Source organism: Epargyreus clarus, unplaced genomic scaffold, assembly GCF_041222505.1.
Source record: "Epargyreus clarus isolate Ecla_fem2 unplaced genomic scaffold, WU_Ecla_fem_2.2 ptg000025l, whole genome shotgun sequence".
In the NCBI taxonomy this organism is placed as follows: Eukaryota; Metazoa; Arthropoda; class Insecta; order Lepidoptera; family Hesperiidae; genus Epargyreus; species Epargyreus clarus.
The window spans coordinates 1282026-1303888 of NW_027332232.1; the positions used below are offsets into that span (position 1 = coordinate 1282026).

General features: G+C 35.7%; 2 protein-coding genes across 2 annotated transcripts in view; both read right to left on the reverse strand.

The window, feature by feature from the left end:
• Nucleotides 1-21863, reverse strand: part of LOC140752742 (1-phosphatidylinositol 4,5-bisphosphate phosphodiesterase epsilon-1) — a 107515-nt gene that overhangs the window by 53037 nt on the left and 32615 nt on the right. Inside the window, exons 4-5 of the mRNA XM_073087080.1 lie at nt 15165-15310; nt 4569-4742 (exon numbers count right to left, since the gene is read on the reverse strand). Of these exons, the coding sequence (XP_072943181.1) occupies nt 4569-4742; nt 15165-15310 (320 nt within the window). The remainder of the gene's footprint in view (nt 1-4568; nt 4743-15164; nt 15311-21863) is intronic.
• On the reverse strand, nt 5098-6362 carry LOC140752853 (uncharacterized). The gene has a single exon (XM_073087212.1). It carries the CDS (start codon nt 6346-6348, stop codon nt 5164-5166), a length of 1185 nt encoding a protein of 394 aa, XP_072943313.1. The 5' UTR covers nt 6349-6362; the 3' UTR covers nt 5098-5163.

A 21863-nucleotide genomic window follows, 5' to 3' on the forward strand; every position in this document is an offset into this window, starting at 1 on the left:
GGTCTATAATACAAACATTAGGTAGGGCATTATTTTAGTCCTGGGTATCGATCCCCGAACCTTGGATTGCAAACCGAGATCCCACCACTAAGCCTTCACTGCATATTAACTATTCAAAATTAATAAAAGTAAAATATCTGTTTTTAACACGCTTTTATTAGCTTGGGTTGTATGTATGTATGTATGTATGTAACTATGTAACGGAATCTTTGAACCCAATTTCCATCCACTTTGAACGTTCAGTTTAATTCAAAATTTTGTTAATGTTAAAAATAACATCTTGTTGCTAAATGCATTACTTATAAAACAAAAAACAGCTTATCTCCAAAACGGCTAGACCGATTTTGATGGAACTTTTACTAGCAGTTAGTTGATGTTATAAGGAGTAACTTAGGCCACTTTTATTTTAGAAAAAGAATAAGGGTTCCGCACAAAAAACATGAAATAACCCGGTCGCAGGTGAAACCGCGTAGGAAACCTCGTTATACTAATAAATAATAGTTGAGAAAAACTAAAAAACACGCTTTTAATACTAATCGAACTAAAAACTAGAAAATAATTAAGTTATTACAATGATAAGTAAATTCAGAGCAAAAAGCGTGGGGTGCTTGATATTTTAAATGTTACAATCATTCTATGGTAATTATCTATGAGACAATAGTTATGAACCGCAGTAAAATGCACCCCACGCTTTTTACTCTGAATTGAATTATTATTTTAATAACTTTAATTATTTTCTAGTTTTTAGTTCGATTAGTAAAAAAAGCGTGTTTTTTTTAGTTTTTTTTTAATTAATATTTATTTTACACCTTTTTGTCAGTGACAAACTCATAAATAGAGGAATTAATTACTCTATTAAGGATAATAGGAAACTGTTATCAAATTTATTGCATTGTCATCGGTCCTTGAAACGTGTGCAAAGTTTCAAATTAATCAGAGTTGTGGAAGCTGGTGAAAATTGAGCTCAAATTCCGTTACATACATACGTACATACATACATACATACATACATACATACATACATACATACATACATACACACATACATACATACATACACACATAGATATAACCCAGATAATAAAAGCGTATTAAAAAAAACAAAAACCGAAATACAATTACTGTTAACATTATTTCAAAATTACATCGGGGTATATATCAGCTCTATATAATTCCATCGAAGGCTCTATTACGCCCGCTCAATGCTGTGAGTATCTTTTAAAAGGCTTTTAGTGTGATGTTAAAAGATTTTTCTCATCAGAATCGAATGAGCTGCGGTACTTTAACAAATAAGGTTCAGTTTTAAATAATATGATAAATGAAATGAACAATCTAATATATAAAAAGGCGAAAACAGTTTAACCTTTTTGTTTGTCAACGATTTAATTTTATTATCTGACTTGTTTTTACCCGCGGCTTCGCTTGTTGTCGTGTTTATCTATCGGGACCTCGGGAACTTACTTTTTAACCGACTTCAAAAAGGAGGTGGTTATCAATTCGGCCGGTATTTTTTTTTTATTTTTTTTTTATGTATGTACACGAATTACTCCGCCGTTAGTGAACCGATTTTAATAATTCTTTTTTTATTATGTGGAGACGAGCTGGAAGTTGGTCCTATTTAAATATGGTTAGGATCCATCGATGGGTTGTGGAGAAAATGAGGGGAACTCCTCCACCTATGTAAATATAACAGCCATAACTTCGCCGTTTATGAACCTATTTTAATGCCTTTATGGGATAAAAACTACCCTATGTCCTTGTCTGCACCCCTGACAACGTGTGTACATTTCATGACAATCGGTTATGTAGTTAAGACGAGACAGTGTAACACACAAACTCATATTCGCATTTATAATATTAGTTATATATATATGAAGGTGGTAGAACCCTTTGTGGTTCGACTCCGGCGGCACCACCGCCACACCTATTTCTACCTAATAACAGCAGTGTTAGACGCTGCTGTGTTCCGGTCTGAAGGGTGTGGTAAGGGAGACAGACTTTTCCGAGGCGTTCCAGCTTAGTCCTCAGGGGTAGCGGCGCATCTATGGCCGACCTCAGGTAGGAATATCTAATCCTATCTGGGGTCGATTACAGATGTACATCGGCGGGAGTAGCCACTTACCATCAGGTGGACTGCATGCTCGTCTGCTACTCTTATATTATAAAAAAGTTAGGATGAGATAGCTATTGACGATTTAGTTTAAAGTAGGTTTTTTTACATTTAAGTAGCACATCGAGAGGTCAGAGATCTGAATCCCAGGCACCTTACAACGCACCTCTAATTTTTCGAAGTTATGTGTGTATTTTTTCAAATCAAATCAAATCAAATTTATTTTGTAAAATGTTTCATATACATTTTGTCATCACTGACGTACAAAATTATTAATAAAATTACAGGATCAATTATTATTATTTAAATATAAAATTATACACACAAATATCATAATTAATAAATTAGAATACATTATAATTACAATGTCAAGACTTTTAGCCACTTATACAAAAATAAAATTTCAATTTAATAAAACTTAATATTACAGACTGAATAATTTAATCATTTTATGTCAAGAAATTCTTGCACATTGTAAAAACATTTGTCATTTGGTATTACAAACTAGCTGTGTCCGCGGTTTCATCCGCGTTAAAAAGAAATCTTACAATATCATTAAAAAAGTTAGTTCTAAAAAATAAGTAGCCTAAGTTACTCTTTAGTACATCAGCTACCTGCCAATAAAAGCCCCGTCAAAATCGGTCCAGCCATTTCAGAGATTAGCGGGAACAAACAGACAGACAGACAAACAAAGATTTAAAAAAATGTTATTTTGGTGTATGTACCGTATGTATATTCATATGCATGTAGTAATTGCAAGTAGCGATTATTTCAATATTAAAAACAGACACTCCAATTTTATTTATATGTATAGATTGGCTTTTGCCCGCGGCATCGCTCGCGTTACGAAGTAATATTTTCATCCCCTTGGGGGTAGAATTGATTAAAATCCTTTCTTAGTGGACAACATCGTGAGCAAACTTGAATACCAGAGAGATCTTTAAAAAAGTTCAGAGGTAAATTCGCACTTGGCCAGCGCGGTGGACTATGGCCTAATCCTTCTCATTCTGAGAGGAGACCCGTGCCCAGTGGGACAGTAATGGGTTGATCACGACGCACATAACTAAAAAGTGAACCATCTGTCGGCCGTCGTGTCTGGAATTCAAACCTCGGACCGCCCGATTCAGAAGCTGATTTTCAATCACTATATTTATTATCAATACCTTAACGGTTTATCGTACTCGTATTATATCAACTTCGCATTATTGGTATAAGTTATATGCTAACTATAGTAGAAACTAAGTTTTAATCCTTAAATCTATACATATAACAAGATTGTAAGCTTCGCGTGTCTGTATATCAAGTATTTGCAAAAAAATAGTAGAGAACTGAGAATAAGTAATAATAGCAATGTTTATCATTTTAATAATATTTGTCTGTCTGTTTGTCTGTGTGTTTGAAGTCACATCACGCCTAAACTACTGAATGGAATTTAATATATTAATAATGTATTCATTGTCTGTATCTTGACTTAACATTATGCTTTATTTCATTCAAATCGGTCAACTCCATCAAAAGTTATTACATTTTAAATCAGAAGTAATGTTTGAAACATTGCACTTGAGTTATTCCTGGAACGCTATGACATGGGGCTCTTCAACTAAAAAAGGTGTAAAAAGAGCTTTCCTTCAAAGCCGGCGATGCATTGGCGACTCCTCTGGTGTTGCAAACGTCCAAAGGCGGCGTTGACTACTTTCCATCAGGCAGCACGTCTGCTTTATCGATAGTCTCAAGTATATAGAAAAAACCCTTTTATCCCGAAAATAGCACAATTTCCAAGGGTTACATAAAAAACCTTTGATCGAAGTGAATCCGCGGGCAAAACCCAGTTATATATAAGTTAGAGGTCAACCACAAAACGGATCAGAATTTACCGAAAACAAATCAATGAAAGGCTCGAAGGGACGAATCCCTTGGCTATATTTAGGTCAAGTTCAAATTAGGGTAAGGGCTGCCTCTTAGTTAAGATACCCCAGTAATCCAATACTGGAACCATAAGAAGTTTTGTGTGGTTTTAGGGTAAAAACAGCATTTGGTAATAAGAAACGGGTATTTTGTTTTTTGGAAATTGAAGGATGACTGATGGTAAGTGGCTACTGTCGTTTGGTCTGTAATCAACCCCAGATAAGATTAGTTCCCTACTTGAGGTTGGGCACGGATGCACCGCTACCCCTGGGGACTAAGCTGGAATGACTCGGAAAAGTATGACTCCCTTACCACATCCTTCAAACCAGAACACACCAGCGTCTAACACTGCTGTTATTAGGTAGAAATAGGTGTGACAGTGGTGAAGCCGGAGTCGAACCACAAAGGGTTCTACCACCTTGAAAAAGTATGACTCCCTTACCACACACTTCAAACCAGAACACAGCAGCGCTTTACACTGCTGTTTGTAGGTAGAAATAGGTGTGACAGAGAGTTGTACCACCTAGAAAAAAAAATGTTTAAATTTACGTACCTGAGTTCCCGTAAAAAAGCCCCGAAGAAGGGTATAAGACGGCACTCCGGCATCGCCAGCGCTCTGCCCAGCGCCCGTTCGTACTCAGCTGACAGCAGCGCTGCTGACAAGAAGTCCAGGGTCGGCAGCGGCTCGTCTGATATGCTGAACCAGAAGGACTTCAGCTTATTCGATCTGAAACAGATTTGGAATTTAAAATGGGCTTGGTTCAAGTTGGAATTTAAATTTAAGATATGTGTTAAAAATAGATTTATTTGATTTGGAATTTTAAAATTATATTTAAGGACCAATTTATTGAAAGTGGAATTTAAAAATGTATATTTAATGAAATAGCAATTAAAATAATTTTTTTTTTTTTTTTTTTTTTTTTTTTTTTTTTTTTTTTTTTTTTTTTATCTTTTTTTTTTTTTTTTTTTTTTTTTTTTCAAGCAGTATCAATTTATTGGATAATAATAACGTTATATACAATATTTAAAACAATAAAATTATATACTAATTAAATAAAAAAATATATATATATATATACTAATAGAAACTTATTTACAAAATGTACATATATACAAAAACGAAATACAAAAATATAAAAACATAAAAACTACCATAAAAAATGATCACCATCGCTGTCCTTGGGCAAGGTACCCAAGATGCTGGCAGCATTTCCTCTTTGAATTGCTATAGCAATTCGTTGAGCGAAATGCGTGCCAGCTCCTGGATCTCCAGAGACGTCGACCAATCGTGTTGACAGTTGTTTATACAACTGCCAAGCATCCGGGCCCCATGGACCTAAAGTTTCAACACCAAACGCCACAAATATGTAGTTATTACACAAACTAATATATTTATGACGCTTGGCGTTTTCAGCAGCAGTAGCCGCCGCCCCCGCGCCAGATGATGATGCCTGGAGGTGAGAAGGAGCCAGTGTGTCGACACACGTAGCGTCCCACACCAACATCCTTCCCCCCTTCCAGGGTATTAACGTCATACCGTCAGGCCGCTTGCCATCGTCACGTGCGAGACCATTCGGCTCTAAACAAGCCGGCACATTGACGGTGACAAAAGCCCGACGAATGACGTCATTGATGGTGGCGTGGCGCGATAAGCGACCAGCACTGCGCTGACAAGAAAGTCCATGGTGTCCAAATACATCGACGTCTGCACCGCAATGACAGCGATGGTGCTCAACTGTCTTTACACCCAGACGCAAACGAGTACAAACTGATAGAGTTAGATTGTCTAAAAGTGTACCTATATTTCCCGAAGGATATGCCTGTAGCCAAAACCCCGACTCCCGCTCTGCTACTGCAAGGAGACGAGCCCTCTCTGCAATATCATGTGCAGAATCAAGAAGCTGATGTCGCACAAGTATGCAGAGGGGTTCGTCCCAAAATTTTTGTAAATTTAAATGTACCGGAAATTTTAGATTTGGTCCAGCCTGTAACCAAGCATCTTTAGCTTCATCCATAAAAGTAATCTGAGGTTCCTCAAAAATTTTAGACAATATATCCGAAGTTAAATTTTGTGTTTTATGGACTGAAGATAAAAATGCTGGTAGCGCAACACTCGAAATTTTACGTATACCCAAGCCTCCATGCCTAACGGGTAATGAAGCCTGGGTCCAAACGCGTTCATTCATATGACAATTTAGAACAGACGAAAGAGTTTTCATGATGATGTCATCTAATTTTAAACAAAGTTCATTAAATTTCCAAAGGGGTGTACTTCTCAAAAGATATGTAAATTTAGGGACAAATAAACAAAATCGAATAATGAAAAGAGCCATGTGTGAATTAATTTTAAGTAAACTATCTGAAGTTTCATTAAAATTATGAATATTGTTTTCGATAAAAGATGGAATTGATTCTGGGAATATCGGTGAGCCCAGGAGGTGTAAAGAATGTTTATCTGAAATTTTGATATTAGGAGCCAAAGTTTTAAATCGTTCAATAATACTATTTTTTTCATTTACATTTTTGGAATTTGAAACAAAAAGTTCACATTTTGAAAAATTTACTTCAAGACTAATATTGCTAAATTTATCCATAATTTCCTGAAAATCTGTAAAAACTGTTTCTGTGTCACCTCCTAAAGAGCCGTCATCCAAATACCACACGTTAAATTTTGAATTTAAATTTGATACAATGGGATGAATGGCCAAACTGAAAATTGCTGGACCAAGTGGATCACCTTGCTGGCAACCTACAGATGAATTTAATAAATGATGTTTGTATACTAACTTTGACGGAGTACCATAACACTGCCAAAGAAAAGGATAAATAGATGGAGTAACTTGTTTTACTTGATCCAGCAAAGTGATCCTGTCAACCGAATTAAAAGCGTTTTTTATATCCAACTTCAAAAACACGTCTCCTCTCTCTTTCATTAATAAAGTTCTAGCTGCGTGGACTGCAGCCTCACATCCACCCTGGCTTCCAAAACCCAACTGGACAGGGGATAACTTTTCAGATATATTAGGTTTAATAACATTGCAGCATATTTTGGAAGCCAGGCGACGCAAGGTGCAACCCACAGCTATTGGTCTGATACCACCGTCCTTTTTTTTTAATGCACATATATTTGCGCCATAAAGAATGTGGGTTACATCGGAGGTAACCTTACCAGCTAACATTATGTTTATTAGCTGCGTTATACTATTTAACAGTAACTGACCTGCATCTCCAACATGACCGCCTACAAGATCTTTTAGATGTTGTGGTGTTAAGCCATCAAGGCCACCTGCGGAACCATTTTTGAAACACATTACAGCAGCTAATACCTGTTTTGGTGTAATTTGTAGTGGATCATCTTCAATATTAAGAAATTCAGGGGAGCCGTGAATTGAAGCTGGTGGATGTTTCTCCAAAAGGGCCGAAAGAGTAGCAGGGGAATCGGGAGCAATAACATCATTAGAAAAAAGGATAGTTGCAGCTCCTTTTAAATCTCCATCAGTTACTTTTTGTTCAACTTTTTTAAAAATATTACTGTTCTTGTGGGAAGTTTTGGATTTAATTACGATGTCATTGTATTTTATTAAACTGGTGCAATTAGTTTTTATTATTTGTGTGAGTGAACTGCGACTATCCTTTTTTGCATGTAAAATAACATATGGAAATGTCAATAAATGTTCCCAGCTTTGTAAGTCGTTTTTATTTACTACATCTTTTATTATTGTATTAAGGGTGGTTGCAACAGCGACTCGTGAACCTCTAGGAATGCGCTTAACGACTGGTATTGAACCTTTGAGGCGCCCGAGAGTTTTAACGAAATCACTGGAAGCTTCAGTCTGTGTGATTTCTGTGGATTCGACGTGTTCGACATTTTTATGAGCTTTCCCAAAATGTACCCTTAAGCCCCGATTACCTTTGAAGTAGCGTGGCTGAGAACATAACTGACATTTCAATAAGTTTCCACATTGTGAGTTATTATATTGGCTACAGGTGTTTGCGTCTGACGAAGACGAAATAGAAATATTTTGCATATAAAAAAGACTTAATTATAATATACAAAAAAACAATAAATATATGTAAAATAGCACCTTTTAAATTAATTCATACTAAATTAAATCATATTTATAACTAAAATAAATTATTTATCTGACAAAACTTCAACAACAAAGTTGCTTAGTAACGATTACATAATATTACAACTGATTGGCAGGATGACGGAGAAGCGTAGCTATTGGTTTTCAAGATGTATTTTATACTTTGTTGATTGGCTAGTTAACAGACAAGAATCTCTGCTATTGGTTTCCAAGAAGCATTGTTGCTTGGTAACAAGTGGCGTCCAAAGGCGTCCTTAGCTACGTTTTGACAGGTTGCTTTGTTATTAATATTTTTACAATTTTATTTTTCACTAGAACCGAGCACGTCCTGATTCTACCCACAACTGTGTGGATGACTCACTGGTTGTTAAAATGAATGAAGACCTTTTTAGGGCTTAAAACACGATAAAACACATTAAATCATTTTAATCAATGTAGAATTGACAACACAGTACAACGGCCCATGACAGTCCATGGTTAAATCAAAATAATTAATTGATCAAATATTTATATTCGAATTGGAATAATTAAAAAAAAAATAACTACCTTATTTTTTTAAACAAATTAATCTTTTATTGGATTTGGAGTTTAAAAAATATTACAAAGTATATAAAAACCATTAATACTTTTGTCGAAATGAATCCACATTAAATTTTGTAAAGATCAGCAAAACAATTTGACAACAACACCAAAAACCGTAGAGTCCGACTCGCACTTAGTTTTCCTTGTGGGGAAACCCTGCAAGGATACCTCTCTGCCGAGGGTAGCGGAGAGGATATGCTGAACTTTACAATAAATACTAAAATATGTATTTAAACACGTTAGAAAAAAGTGGTATAAATTAACCAAATCTCCCCTCTGATCGCGCCTGGGTTGAACAATATAATAATTCGCCAAGTACGAGTCGAACTCGCACATGGAGGCTTCTGTACCACCATTCATTATTTTTTACTTATTTTTATTCATTTTATTATTTTCAATAATACTTAGTTATATGATAAAAAATAGATGGCGTTGGGGTGATGATGAATAATACGTAAACGACGTATATTAAAATTAAAATAACTGTATTAAAATATGTTTCATGGTTCTTATTTGTATTTATTATAATACCAGTTATAGTAGTAAACGGATTGTAAATTTCAACTGTCGTCCTTTATAATACCAGTTATAGTAAACGGATTATAAAAAATTTCTTCCGTCTTCCTAGTACAGTTTAACAGTTAGATCGAAAAATGCCGAAAAATAACGATTTTTTGTATGGGGACTCCCTTTAATATTAAACTTTATTTTATTTTTAGTATTTGTTGTTATAGCGGCCAACGTTATACATCCTCTGTAAAAATTTCATGTGTCTCTCTATTACGGTTCCGGAGATACCACCCTGTGACAGACGGACAGACAGCGGAGACTTAGTAATAGGGTTCCGTTTTTACCCTTTGGGTACGGAACCCTAAAAAGGAAAGTTTCTATTTGGTATTCTACATCACAATACTAGAAATCAGCAAAAAACCGACCAAATAGTAGTATTAGCTCGCGCCATTTGTAACTCGAGTGCGAATCGATGCCAGACGCCACAACAGGTATATAATTACTGGATGGGGCAACGCAGTGATAGCCTAGTGGTTAAAAAACGGGTCGATCGACGGGTCCGAGGATCAAATCCCAGACACGCTGATTTTTCAAAATTATATGCGTATTAGAAATTAATTATCACTTTGTTAACGGTGAAGGAAAACATCGTGAAAAACGTATGTGAAGAACAGATTTATTTATTTAATAAGTTTTTGTACACAAAAATGTGGAAAAAGTGTGGGGTGCTTTTCGAACCTGATAAATGGAGCACCCCACACTTTTTCCACAATTATACTATTTACTGTTCCTTATTTGATTCTTAGATTGAAAATTATTTTCTACTTTTTAGTTGATTTTATCATAAAAGCGTGTTTTTTAGTTTTTTGAACTATAATTATTTATTAATTTTTAGTATTTCTCGTTATAGCGACCACCATTATTCATCATTTGTAAAAAAATCAAGTGTCTATCTATTACGATTTAAGAGATAAAGCCCAACGACAGACGAACAGACCGCAGAGGGTTTCGTTTTAACCTTTGAGTACGGAATCCTAAAAATCATTCTACAAGAGCGCATTATAGATATGTTTCAGAACATTTGAGTTATAGGGAAATAACATTATTATTTTCTAAACTAAAAATCACGATATAAAAGTTACGCCTATTGAAACTAAATAGCAATAATTATTTGCAATCTAAAGTTGCGATGGACTTTGCTGAAGGTGTTTGAAAAATCTCGCCTCGAAAATCTTTAATCCAGAGGATGTTGATAAGGACAATGGTACAAAACTATTAATGTTTAAAATATTGAATTGTCATCGGTCCTTAATAAGTATGCCAAATTTCGAGTTAATCCGACGTTTTGAAGGGGGTTAAAATCATGTTCAAAGATTCCGTTACATACTAACATACCAACATACCAACATACATACGTCTGAAGCTAATAAAAGCGTGTTAAAAACAGAAGAGCTACAAAGGATTGTTTATTCCAAAATGGAATTTCTTCCAGCAACCCTGGGACAGGAATCTGCATACGAAAGACTAAATTAATGTGCACAAAAAAGAATAATAATAAACATACAAATCACAAAATAAAAACTAAATGATAATAACCAATGTATATATACATATGTATGTATGTATTCTCATTAAAATTTTCCTTTCCCTTTACTTAATTTGTCACATAAGATTACTTCCCAGAATTGGTCCTTATATTATATTTTTTTCTAAATTTATTTTATTTATTTATTTTCGATTCCCGACTAGGGAAAAAATATTTTAAAAAAGTTTTATCAAAGTTTTAGTTTTTATCAAAATCGGCCTCGTAACTTCTTTCAGCATTTTTCGCTAATCCTTATAGTTTCGGATTTAGCCCTGAAGGCTCGTTTGAAAAAATCACCCTGTATATACGAGTATATGTAGCGACGTCCCGCTACTCGTCAAGAGATGGCGCTGCTGAATCACGCTATCGAAGTTTTCTAATCATCTTGCATATATACAAGTGCCGAACTGAGACTGTCGGAGCACGGCCGATCACCTAGCCCGGCGGGAGATCTCCCTTTGCCAAAGATAAATAAATATTTGATAACGCGAAAATCGTCCAAAAACATTTCTTGTATGTCTACCCCCATTCCATTCCACCTAATTCCGTGACACACCGAATTCTTTCACTCTGTTATTCCCTCGGGATTTCTGTTTTCATAACTAACTTCAGTTATGAAAAGCTTTTTGTTTGTGCAATTAATTCCTTAGTAAAACCCACACACTTGGAGAATAATAAGTGTTTTATGTCTTGGTATAAGGTCAAAGGCTCAGTACATTTCGGGTACCACTGTCACAACGTTTTTAATAGAGCGTTTTGGTTAAGGGGTACTAACTTATATATGAGGCGAGCTTAGTGCTCAGTACCCGTACCATGCTTTTACGTTTTGACAAATATGACTGTTTTGGTATTTGTTTACGTATTTGCCTGTACAAATTCCAATCAGCGCCCCTAGCGGATTGTATCAGAACTATACTCCACTATACTATACTATGCTCTATCTCCGGAACCGTAATAGATAGACACTTGAATTTTGTACAGAGTATATATAATAGTGGCCGCTATAACAACAAATACCAATAAAAACAAAAAATCTTGAAAATAAATGGGGTTCGCCATACAAGAAACCTTTATTGATCAGCGTTTTTCTCTTTATCTATTGAACTGTAATATGTACATAGTAAATATTTTCACAATACGTTTACGTGTATGGCTGCTATGATAACAAATACTAAAAATGAAAAATAAATAAAAATTAGGTGGTACGGAACCCTCAGTGGGAGTTCGACTCGCACTTTGCCAATTTTTTCCTCACGATATTACTGTTGGGGTCGTTGTCTCCACGAATGACCAGGCACGGGTTGAAATTAATAAGGGACTTGTACTACAGCATGTGGCGAAGCGAAAAAAATATCTCGCTCGAAATATGTTATACAATTTCTATTATTTTATATTTAAACTAGTTTTTGCCCGCGGCTTCGCCCGCGTTTAAAAGAAAATAATATAACATACTAACATACATAAAACTGAAAATTGGTACCTTCAACTTTGCTAAAGATCATCACTTGATCAAATGCATAGTTTACGATTCAATCCTTACTAATATCGATTAAAATAATCGATGTTTTGGGTCCAAAAGATCGATTCTCCGATTAATCGATTTTATATCGCCATCCCTAGTTCCCGTAGGATTTCCGGGATAAAAACTATCCTATGTCCTTTCTCGGGTCTCAGGCTATCTTTGTACAAAATGTTATTAAAATCGGTTCAGTTGTTTGGGCGTGAAGAAGAGACAACCAGACAGACAGACAGACAGAGTTACTTTCGGATTTATAATATTAGGAAGGATTAAGTTTTACGTAAAATAATTTGTACACATGTTTATAAAATCTATTAATATGTATTTATTTTAAAATCAATAAAAAAAAGTAGACCTTTCCACATTCACAGTCCTACACTGATTCCCTGTGTCGTAGGTGTCATTAAAAACAAAGACGAATAAACACCTAGACCCAGGACAGATATCTTAATTTATCGTTCAGATATATGTGTGAAGTGAAGTGAAGTGAAGATTTTTTTTAACGTATATTAAACTATTAATTCCTATGTCCTTATGATTAGCAACACCAGCTGTGACCAACTTCAAGTATGAATCCACTCATATCCAATCATAATAAATTATTAGATGCAATTTTAAATTAATAAATACCAAATAAAACGATTGCTCACTATATGGTAATTTGATACCACAATTTCGACCCAGTTTCATGGTTGGTCTCGGCGATATATTATTTAATAATTATATTATTATTATTATTTTATAATATAGGAGTAGCAGACGAGCATGATCCACCTGATGGTAAGTGGCTACTGACGCCCATGGACATCTGTAATCAACCCCAGATAGGATTAGATATTCCTACCTGAGGTCGGCCACAGATGCGCCGCTACATCTGAGGACTAGTCCTCGGAAAAGTCTGTCTCCCTTACCACACCCTTCAAACCGGAACACAGCAGCGCCTAACACTGCTGTTATTAGGTAGAAATAGGTGTGGCGGTGGTGCCGGAGTCGAACCACAAAGGGTTCTACCACCTTCAATATAGTAGTAGTATAGCCCCCTAACAAAAACATCTACAAATTTAACTACTAAGACAACGTCTCTCGCTTACATCTATCAGTGGGACATGTACCCAACCATTTTTACGATCCAGACGATAGTTTCTGACCAAATCCTGAATTTTCCATAAGACGATGTAAGGCTCCCCTTATTTATAGCATCTAATAAAAGAGATATTTAATAGTGCGGAGGGTAATGTCTTTTAAATTTGACTTGCACATGAGGAGTTCACCTGATGATAAGCTACTAACCATGGACATGTAATCTATCCCAGATAAGATTAGGTTACTACTCGAGGTCGGCAATAGATAAGCCGCTACCCCTGAGGACTAAGCTGAAATGCTTCGGAAAACAAAGTCCATAACACACATTTCATGCAGAACTTAACTTTGCTGTTATTAGGATAGTGTGGCGGTCATGCCGCCGGAGTTATACCACAAAGGTAGAAGCTTCGAAAACCTTCTTTTTCAGGCAAATATATGTATGTATGTATGTCCAAGCTGACCGACTATTTATCAAATATATTTCATATAAAATATAGCCTATGTTACTCGTGGATAATGTAGCTTTCGTAGTGAAAGAATTTTTAAAATCGGTCCCGTAGTTTTTGAGCCTATTCATTACAATCAAACAAACAAACAAAGTTTTCCTCTTTATAATTAGTATATAGATGAATGTATGTATATATGTATGTATGTATGTCTCATTCTTTGTCACGCTGTACAAACGGCTTGACGGATTAACATATGAGGTGTCGTTGGATTCGTCTAAATTGTGGGAGTGACATAGGCTAGGTAGGGCTAATCACGTAGGAACCTAATCTTATCTGGGGTTGATTACAGATGTCCATACGGCAGTAGCTTACCTACATGCTCGTTAGTTACTTCTATATTATAAACAATCTTCTTTATTCGTTGGTAATCTTCTGTTTGCTGCTAGAAGACACCGTCAGCAAGTAGTTTCCGCCGGCCTACAGGCTATCAACAGCTGAAGGCCGAAAGAAACCCCTTCTGAAAGCGCTTCTTCTTCTCATCTTCTCTCTTTTGTCTTCTTCTGTTCGTCTTCTCTCTTCTTCTCTTTTCTTATCTTATATCTTGTCTCTTTAATGCTGATTTACTTTTATCCTTGTTCGAGAATCTTCGGTAATGTTGACAGATAGATAATTTCTTAAAATAACTATTAAACCGTAATAGGAAGACTGCGTACATTTTCAAAATGGATTTACTACTGTGCAATAATTAAACATATTAAAGATTAAAAAATGGACAAGTACGGATGCTTAGTAGTAAGGTTCAATTTTGCCCTTTGGGTACGGAACCCTAATTAACAAAAAATTAATAAATATAACAAAATTGGTGGTACGGAATCCTCTATGTGCGAGTACGATCCGTACTTGGCCAGTTATTTTATTTATCGTCATGGATTTTTTTAATATATTTTATGGGTGTAGCAGACGAACACAGTCCACCTGATGGTAAGTGGCTACTGCCGCCCATGGACATCTGTAGTCGACCCCAGATAGGATACAATATTCCTTCCTGAGGTCAGCCACAGCGCCGCTACCGCGGACTAAGCTGGAACGCGGAAAAGTACTCCCTTACCACACTTCAAACCAGAACACAGCAGCGCTTAACACTGCTGTTATAACAGAAATAGGTGACGCGGTGGTGCCGGAGTCGAACCACAGAGGGTTCTACCTTCACAGGTCACCGTCATATCGATATCTGTAACCAACCCCAGATAAGGAGTTCTTACCTGAGTCCATTTTATCTAGAGTGTTAGAAGTCAAAAGTGTGTCTTCTAGAAGTAAAGCTAGCTCTTACTTCAGCCCAGCAACGATCTCCATAGCGCCGTTGAAGTTGCCGATATTCCAGCAAGTTAAGGCCACTCGTAGCACGCAGGCTAACGTGGCCTTCCTCTCTTCTGTGGAGGCCTGGCTCAGGACCAGCTCTGTCACCCACGCGGAGACCTGGGTATAGAAAATTGTTATTAGTATTTTTTTAAAATGGTATGAAGTATTGCGGGAGGTAATGTTTTTCGAGTCTGTGTTTGTATATATGTATGTATGTATGTAAGTATGTATGTATGTATGTCTATGTGTATGTATGTACGTAGAAGTGATAGCCTAGTGGTTAAGAAACTCGGCCGCCCAATCGAGGAGTTCGAGGTTCAAATCCCAGGCACGTACCTTTAATTTTTTAAAGTTATGCGTATTATAAATTAATTATAACTTGCTTATTTGTTATTGTAGCGGCGGAGATAGAGTCCTGTGACAGACGGACAGACAGCGAAGTCTTAGTAATAGGTTTCCGTTTTTACCCTTTGGTTACGGAACCCTAAAAAGTAAGACTTTTCATTATGATAAGTTAACAATCCTTTGTCGTTTCTTAATAATGGTTAATAAAAGATAAAAGACATCTTTTATCCATTGTTAGCCATTATTTAACGATTATTAACGATTAAAGTAACGAAGATTAATATTTTAATTACCCACTGGTATATTATACTTATTCAAGGATTTCCTTTAGCAAAAAGTCTAAAAGGATTTCCCACTTAGGGTTAGCACAAGTTGCGTAATTGTAAAATAACTAGCTGACCCGGCAAACGCTGTGTCGCCATATAAATAAAATGTTAAGGGTGAACAACCCTTATCACTTAAGGGTATGGACCATGCCCAATTTCATGCCCATACATTTCCAATCAGTGCCCCTAGCGGACTGTATCAGAACTAATTTGAAATGTATGGGAAATATGTAAACAAATACAAAAATAGTCGTTTTTGTTAAAACGTATAAACTATAAACTCATTCTTAGGGTATAGAGCGGACTAGCAGTTTGGCGCGGACTATATCTGGGGTTGATTACAGATCTCCACGGACGGCAGTAGCTTACCATCAGGTGGACTGCATGCTCGTCTGCTACTTCTATATTATAAAAATAATGTCTATATGATTGACTTACCATCAGGGCTGCATATTTTTCCTACATATCTTATACTAGCTGACCCGGCAAACTTTGTACCGCCTCAATATCTATTTATCAATTTATCAAAATTTCATATAAAATATAACCTATGTTACTCGTGGATAATGTAGCTTTTGAATGGTGAAAGAATTTTTAAAATCGGTCCAGTAGTTTTTGAGCCTATTCATTACAATCAAACAAACAAACAAAGTTTTCCTCTATAATATTAGTATAGAAAATCTTCTTATAAAAACATAAAAATATCTTCAGTGGCAACCCTAATAATCCTCTTAAGGTATCCTCTAGGCATTATATTATCTTTTTACCCGACTGCCAAGGAAGGGTTATGTTTTTCGCGCGTATCTTGTATGTTTGTCTTTCTTTATTTGATCCGATCTAACAAACGGCTGGATGAATTTCAACAGTTAAAGTGTCATTATATTTGTCTCAATGACCCGAGTGTCCTTAGATAGGTGTTATTAAAAAAAAAATCAAAATGGCGGATTTTTGGCGCGAAATAGTAACACATTTAAAAAAAAAAGTTAACCGAACCTATCGAGTAGGGTATCAAATGAAAGGAAATTAAACGGAGATTATAAAAACATAATTGTATATATATAAAACAGTAAGGTAACTGACTGACTGACTAATTAAATGACTTTTTCATTTTTCAGAAATCAACGTACTGCCTAAACCAAGGACTTTACAGTTCTGAAATTTTGCACACAGGTTCTCTATATAGCTTGAATAAGTACTAAGAAAGGCCTTTTGGAAATTCTACCCTTAAGAGGGTAAAATAGGGGAAAACAGTTTTTTTGAAATCCTTTAATTTTGAAGCAACTACTATAAAATTTTGTATTTGGCTTACTGGATAGGAACAAGAACGCACTTATTTATCCCCCTCCGAAAAATCAACCCCGTAGAGGGTAAAATAAGGGTTAAAAGTTCATTTGAATAATCGTCAATTTTGAAGCAAACACTATGACATTTTGTATCAGGCTTGTTGGATAAAAATAATGAAATGCTACCTCTAACGAGGTAAAATAATGACCGAAACTTTGATTTACTGAAGTTATATATTTTATAGACCGTAAATGGTGAATTTTTTCGCGAAATAGTAACACGTTTTAAAAAGTTAACCAAACCTATTGAGTAGGGTGTCAAAATAAAGGAAATTAAGAGGAGATTACACATACATTATATAATATATCTTATGTATATAAAATTCTCGTGTTAGTTACCGTACTCCTCCGAAACGGCTTCACCGATTTTCACCAAATTTTATATAAATTTAAGTGATAAGGGTTGTTCATCCTTAACATGTTTTTATTTATATGGCAACACAACGTTTGCCGGGTCAGCTAGTACATATATACTCGTATATACACATCGAGATGACTGTCTGACTAAATGAGTGAGTTGCTGTGCCAGAGATCGACGCAAAGGGAAACCGCTGAACTTAAGCGTGCTGGAATTTTACACATAGGTTCTTTATATAGCGTAAATGAACACTACGAGGATAAAATAGGATAATATTGTTTGAACATCTATTGTTTTTGAAGCAGACATCTACTATAAAACTATGTATTTGGCTTTCTGGATAAAAATAATGAAATGCCTATTTCACTGCTTTATGAAATTCTACTTCAGCCTTTTTGGTGCAGTCGGGTTTTTGATTTTTTAAATTAATTACTTGTTTGTCTCTAATGTTAATAGGCTTAGTATAACTGAAGCTGAATCTTAATGTTGAGCAAAGTCTGGTTTAGGTCAAATAAGGGTTTTTTAACACTAAGAGCACAAGCAACGATAGCCTAGTGGTTAAGAAACTCGATCTCTTGATCGACGGGTCCGAGGTTCAAATACCAGGCACGCATCTCAGATATTTTATTATGTTATGTGAATGTGTTAGGAATGAATTATGTGAGAAATCTAAAAAACATTCCAGCTTAGTCCTCAGGGGTAGCGGCGCATCTATGGCCGACCTCAGATAGGTATCTAATTTTATCTGGGGTTGATTATAGATGTCCATACGACAGTAGCCACTTACCATCAGATGGACTGCAAGTTCGTTTGCTGGTTCAATTTTAACGGATGCTTTACATCATCATCAACCCATTACTGTCCCACTGGGCACGGATCTCCTCTCACAATGAGAAGGATTAGATCATAGTCCACCGTGCTGGCCAAGTGCGTATTGGTAGACTTCAAACTTTAAACATTTTTTTTTAAGATTTTTCAGGTATGCACCTCACAATGTTTTTCTTCACCGATTACGCAAGTGATAATTATTTTCTAATACGCAAATTTTGAAAAATCGGTGCCTAGGATTTGAACCTCGGACCCCTCGATCTAGAGGCCGAGTTTTAACAACTAGACTCATTTATCAAGGCAAGTTAAACCCTTGTAAATAAAGTTATCGCCATCAAGTTTTGAGTTCTATTTGGATTTGTACCTTTTAGTAAAACTTTCGAAAAATACGTATTCTCTTACAAACAGTAATAATAGGCTTAACTTATTGAATCGAAAACTTCAACAAGTAATTAATTCAAAAAATCAAAAACCCGACTGCACCAAAAAGGCTGAAATAGAATTTCCAAAAGCAGTGAAATAGGCATTTCATTATTTTTATCCAAAAAGCCAAATACAATGTTTCATAGTAGGTGTCTGCTTCAAAAACAAAAGATGTTCAAACAATATTATCCTATTTTATCCTCGTAGTGTTCATTTACGCTATATAAGGAACCTATTTATAAAAGTCCAGCACGCTTAAGTTCAGCGGTTTCCCTTTGCGTTGATCTCTGGCACAGCAACTCACTCATTTAGTCAGACAGTGATCTCGATGTGTATATACGAGTATATATGTACTGGCTGACCCGGCAAACGTTGTATATATATAAATAAAAAAATGTTAAAGGTTAACAACTCTTATCACTTGGGGTAAAAAAATAGATAGTGGCCGATTCTTAGTCCTACTGAATATGTATATAAAATTTGGTGAAAATCGGTGAAGCCGTTTTGGAGGAGTACGGTAACTAACACGAGAATTTTATATATAAGATATATTATTTAATGTATGTGTAATCTCCTCTTAAACTCCTTTATTTTGACACCCTACTCGATAGGTTTGGTTAACTTTTTTTAAAACGTGTTAGTATTTCGCGAAAAATCCACCATTTACGGTTTATAAAATATATAACTTCAGTAATTCAAAGTTTCGGTCATTATTTTACCTCGTTAGAGGTAGAATTTCATTATTTTTATCCAACAAGCCTGATACAACATTTCATAGTGTTTGCTTCAAAATTGACGATTGTTCAAATGAACTTTTAACCCTTATTTTACCCTCTACGGGGTTGATTTTTCGGGAGGGGATAAATAAGTGCGTCCTTGTTCCTATCCAGAAAGCCAAATACAAAATTTTATAGTAGTTGCTTCAAAATTAAAGGATTTCAAAAAAACTTTTTTCCCCTATTTTACCCTTTTAAGGGTAGAATTTCCAAAAGGTCTTTCTTAGTACTTATTCACGCTATACAGAGAACCTTTGTGCAAAATTTCAGAACTGTAAAGTACTTGGTTTAGGCTGTACATTGATTTCTGAAAAATGAAAAAGTCATTTAATTAGTCAGTCAGTCAGTCACCTTGCTGTTTTATATATATACAAATATGTTTTTATAATCTCCGTTTATTTTTCTTTTATTTGGTACCCTACTCGATAGGTTCGGTTAACTTTTTTTTTTAAATGTGTTACTATTTCGCGCCAGAAATCCGCCATTTTGATTTTTTTTTAGTAACACCTATCTAAGGACACTCGGGTCATTGAGACAAATATAATGACACCTTAACTGTTGAAATTCATCCAGCCGTTTGTTAGATCGGATCAAATAAAGAAAGACAAACATACAAGATACGCGCGAAAAACATAACCCTTCCTTGGCAGTCGGGTAAAAAGGGATAGAACTTTTGTAAAGTACTTGTCCTTAAGAACTTTGAAGTATATTTTTATCTATGTATAGTTAGGTAGCAAATTTAAATTCAATAAAAATAACAATATTAGGGTTCCATGGAAAAAACATAAAATCTTTCGAGTATTTACACATTTAAACGCAGATGAAACCACGGGATACCGCTAGTACCAAATCCATATTAAAAGTAATATTATAAATGCGAATGTGTTTGTTTGTTACACTGTCACGGCTTAACTACATAACTGCATACATATATATGTGATATTAATTTACTTTCATATTATTTGATATGTGCGGAGTTTCATCAAGTGATTTACGCAACACTTCGCAAAGGGAAGGATGGTAAATACTCATATCTCAGTCACTAGATATAACTCGCGGTTTCAATTGCGTTTAATTACAATTCGGTGGTAAAGTTAGTATATCCTTGAAGGTAGAACCATCAAAGACACCACCAATTTCCGCCTTTTTATAATATAGGTGTAGAAGACGAGCATGCAGTCCCCCTGATGGTAAGCTACTGCCGCTCATGAACATCTGTAATCAACCTCAGATACCATTAGATATTCCTACCTGACGTTGACAATAGATTTGCCGCTACCCTGATGACTAAGCTGGAACGCCTCGGAAAAGCATGTCTCCCTTGCCACAACTCTTAACAGAACACAGCAGCGTTTAACACTGCTGTTATAACAGAAATAGGTGTGGCGGTGGTGCTGCCGGAGTCGAACCACAAAGGGTTTTACTAAATAGCCTAATAGTGTTAGGCGCTGCTGTGTTTTACTTTGAAGGGTGCGCAGACACGCGAAACTTACTTTCTATATAGAAACATATAGAAAAAATGATAACTAGATTGTCAATTTAGATCACGAACCTACCTTGATGGTAAGGGAAGCGTTAACCAAGCCTATTTCACGACACAGTGCCTCCGAATGCAAAACATGATGGCATTTACATGAACGATAAGTAGGTTCTTTATTGTCATGAATCACTTATAATATTTTTTAATAATATAAAGTAAACATCACACAATTTTACATTACGTTTACTCAATCCATTATTCTGTTCCGTTTGCTTCATAGACTGAGTAAACGTAACAATAAGTAAGTGCTCAAGTCATTTTGTCTGCCTCACATGTTCGCAAGAGAGACAAAACATAAAGCGCCATTTTGTCAATTTAGGCATTTAATGTTACGTTACTGACACTATAGTTCTGATAGAATCCGCTAGGGGCGCTGATTGGAATTTGTATGGGCAAATACGTAAACAAATACGAAAACAGACATATTTGTAAAACGTAAAAACTCATGGTAAGGGTACAGTTCACTTGATGGTAAGGACGGCGGTATGTGTGGTCGCGTACCGTCGTGTACACCAGACAGTGTGGCGAGTGTCACGCTCACCTGGTGGAGCCCGACGGGGCAGTGCGCTAAGAGGACTTCGGTTGCGTTCCTTTGGAGATCCCGGACTCCACCTAAATCTATGTCACTCAAACGGCACCAGGTACCCTTTAAAGGTTGCCCTCGATAACAAAAAATATTCCTTATTTCTATGACTTCTGTATTGTATGATTTATTTTGTGTACAAAAACTT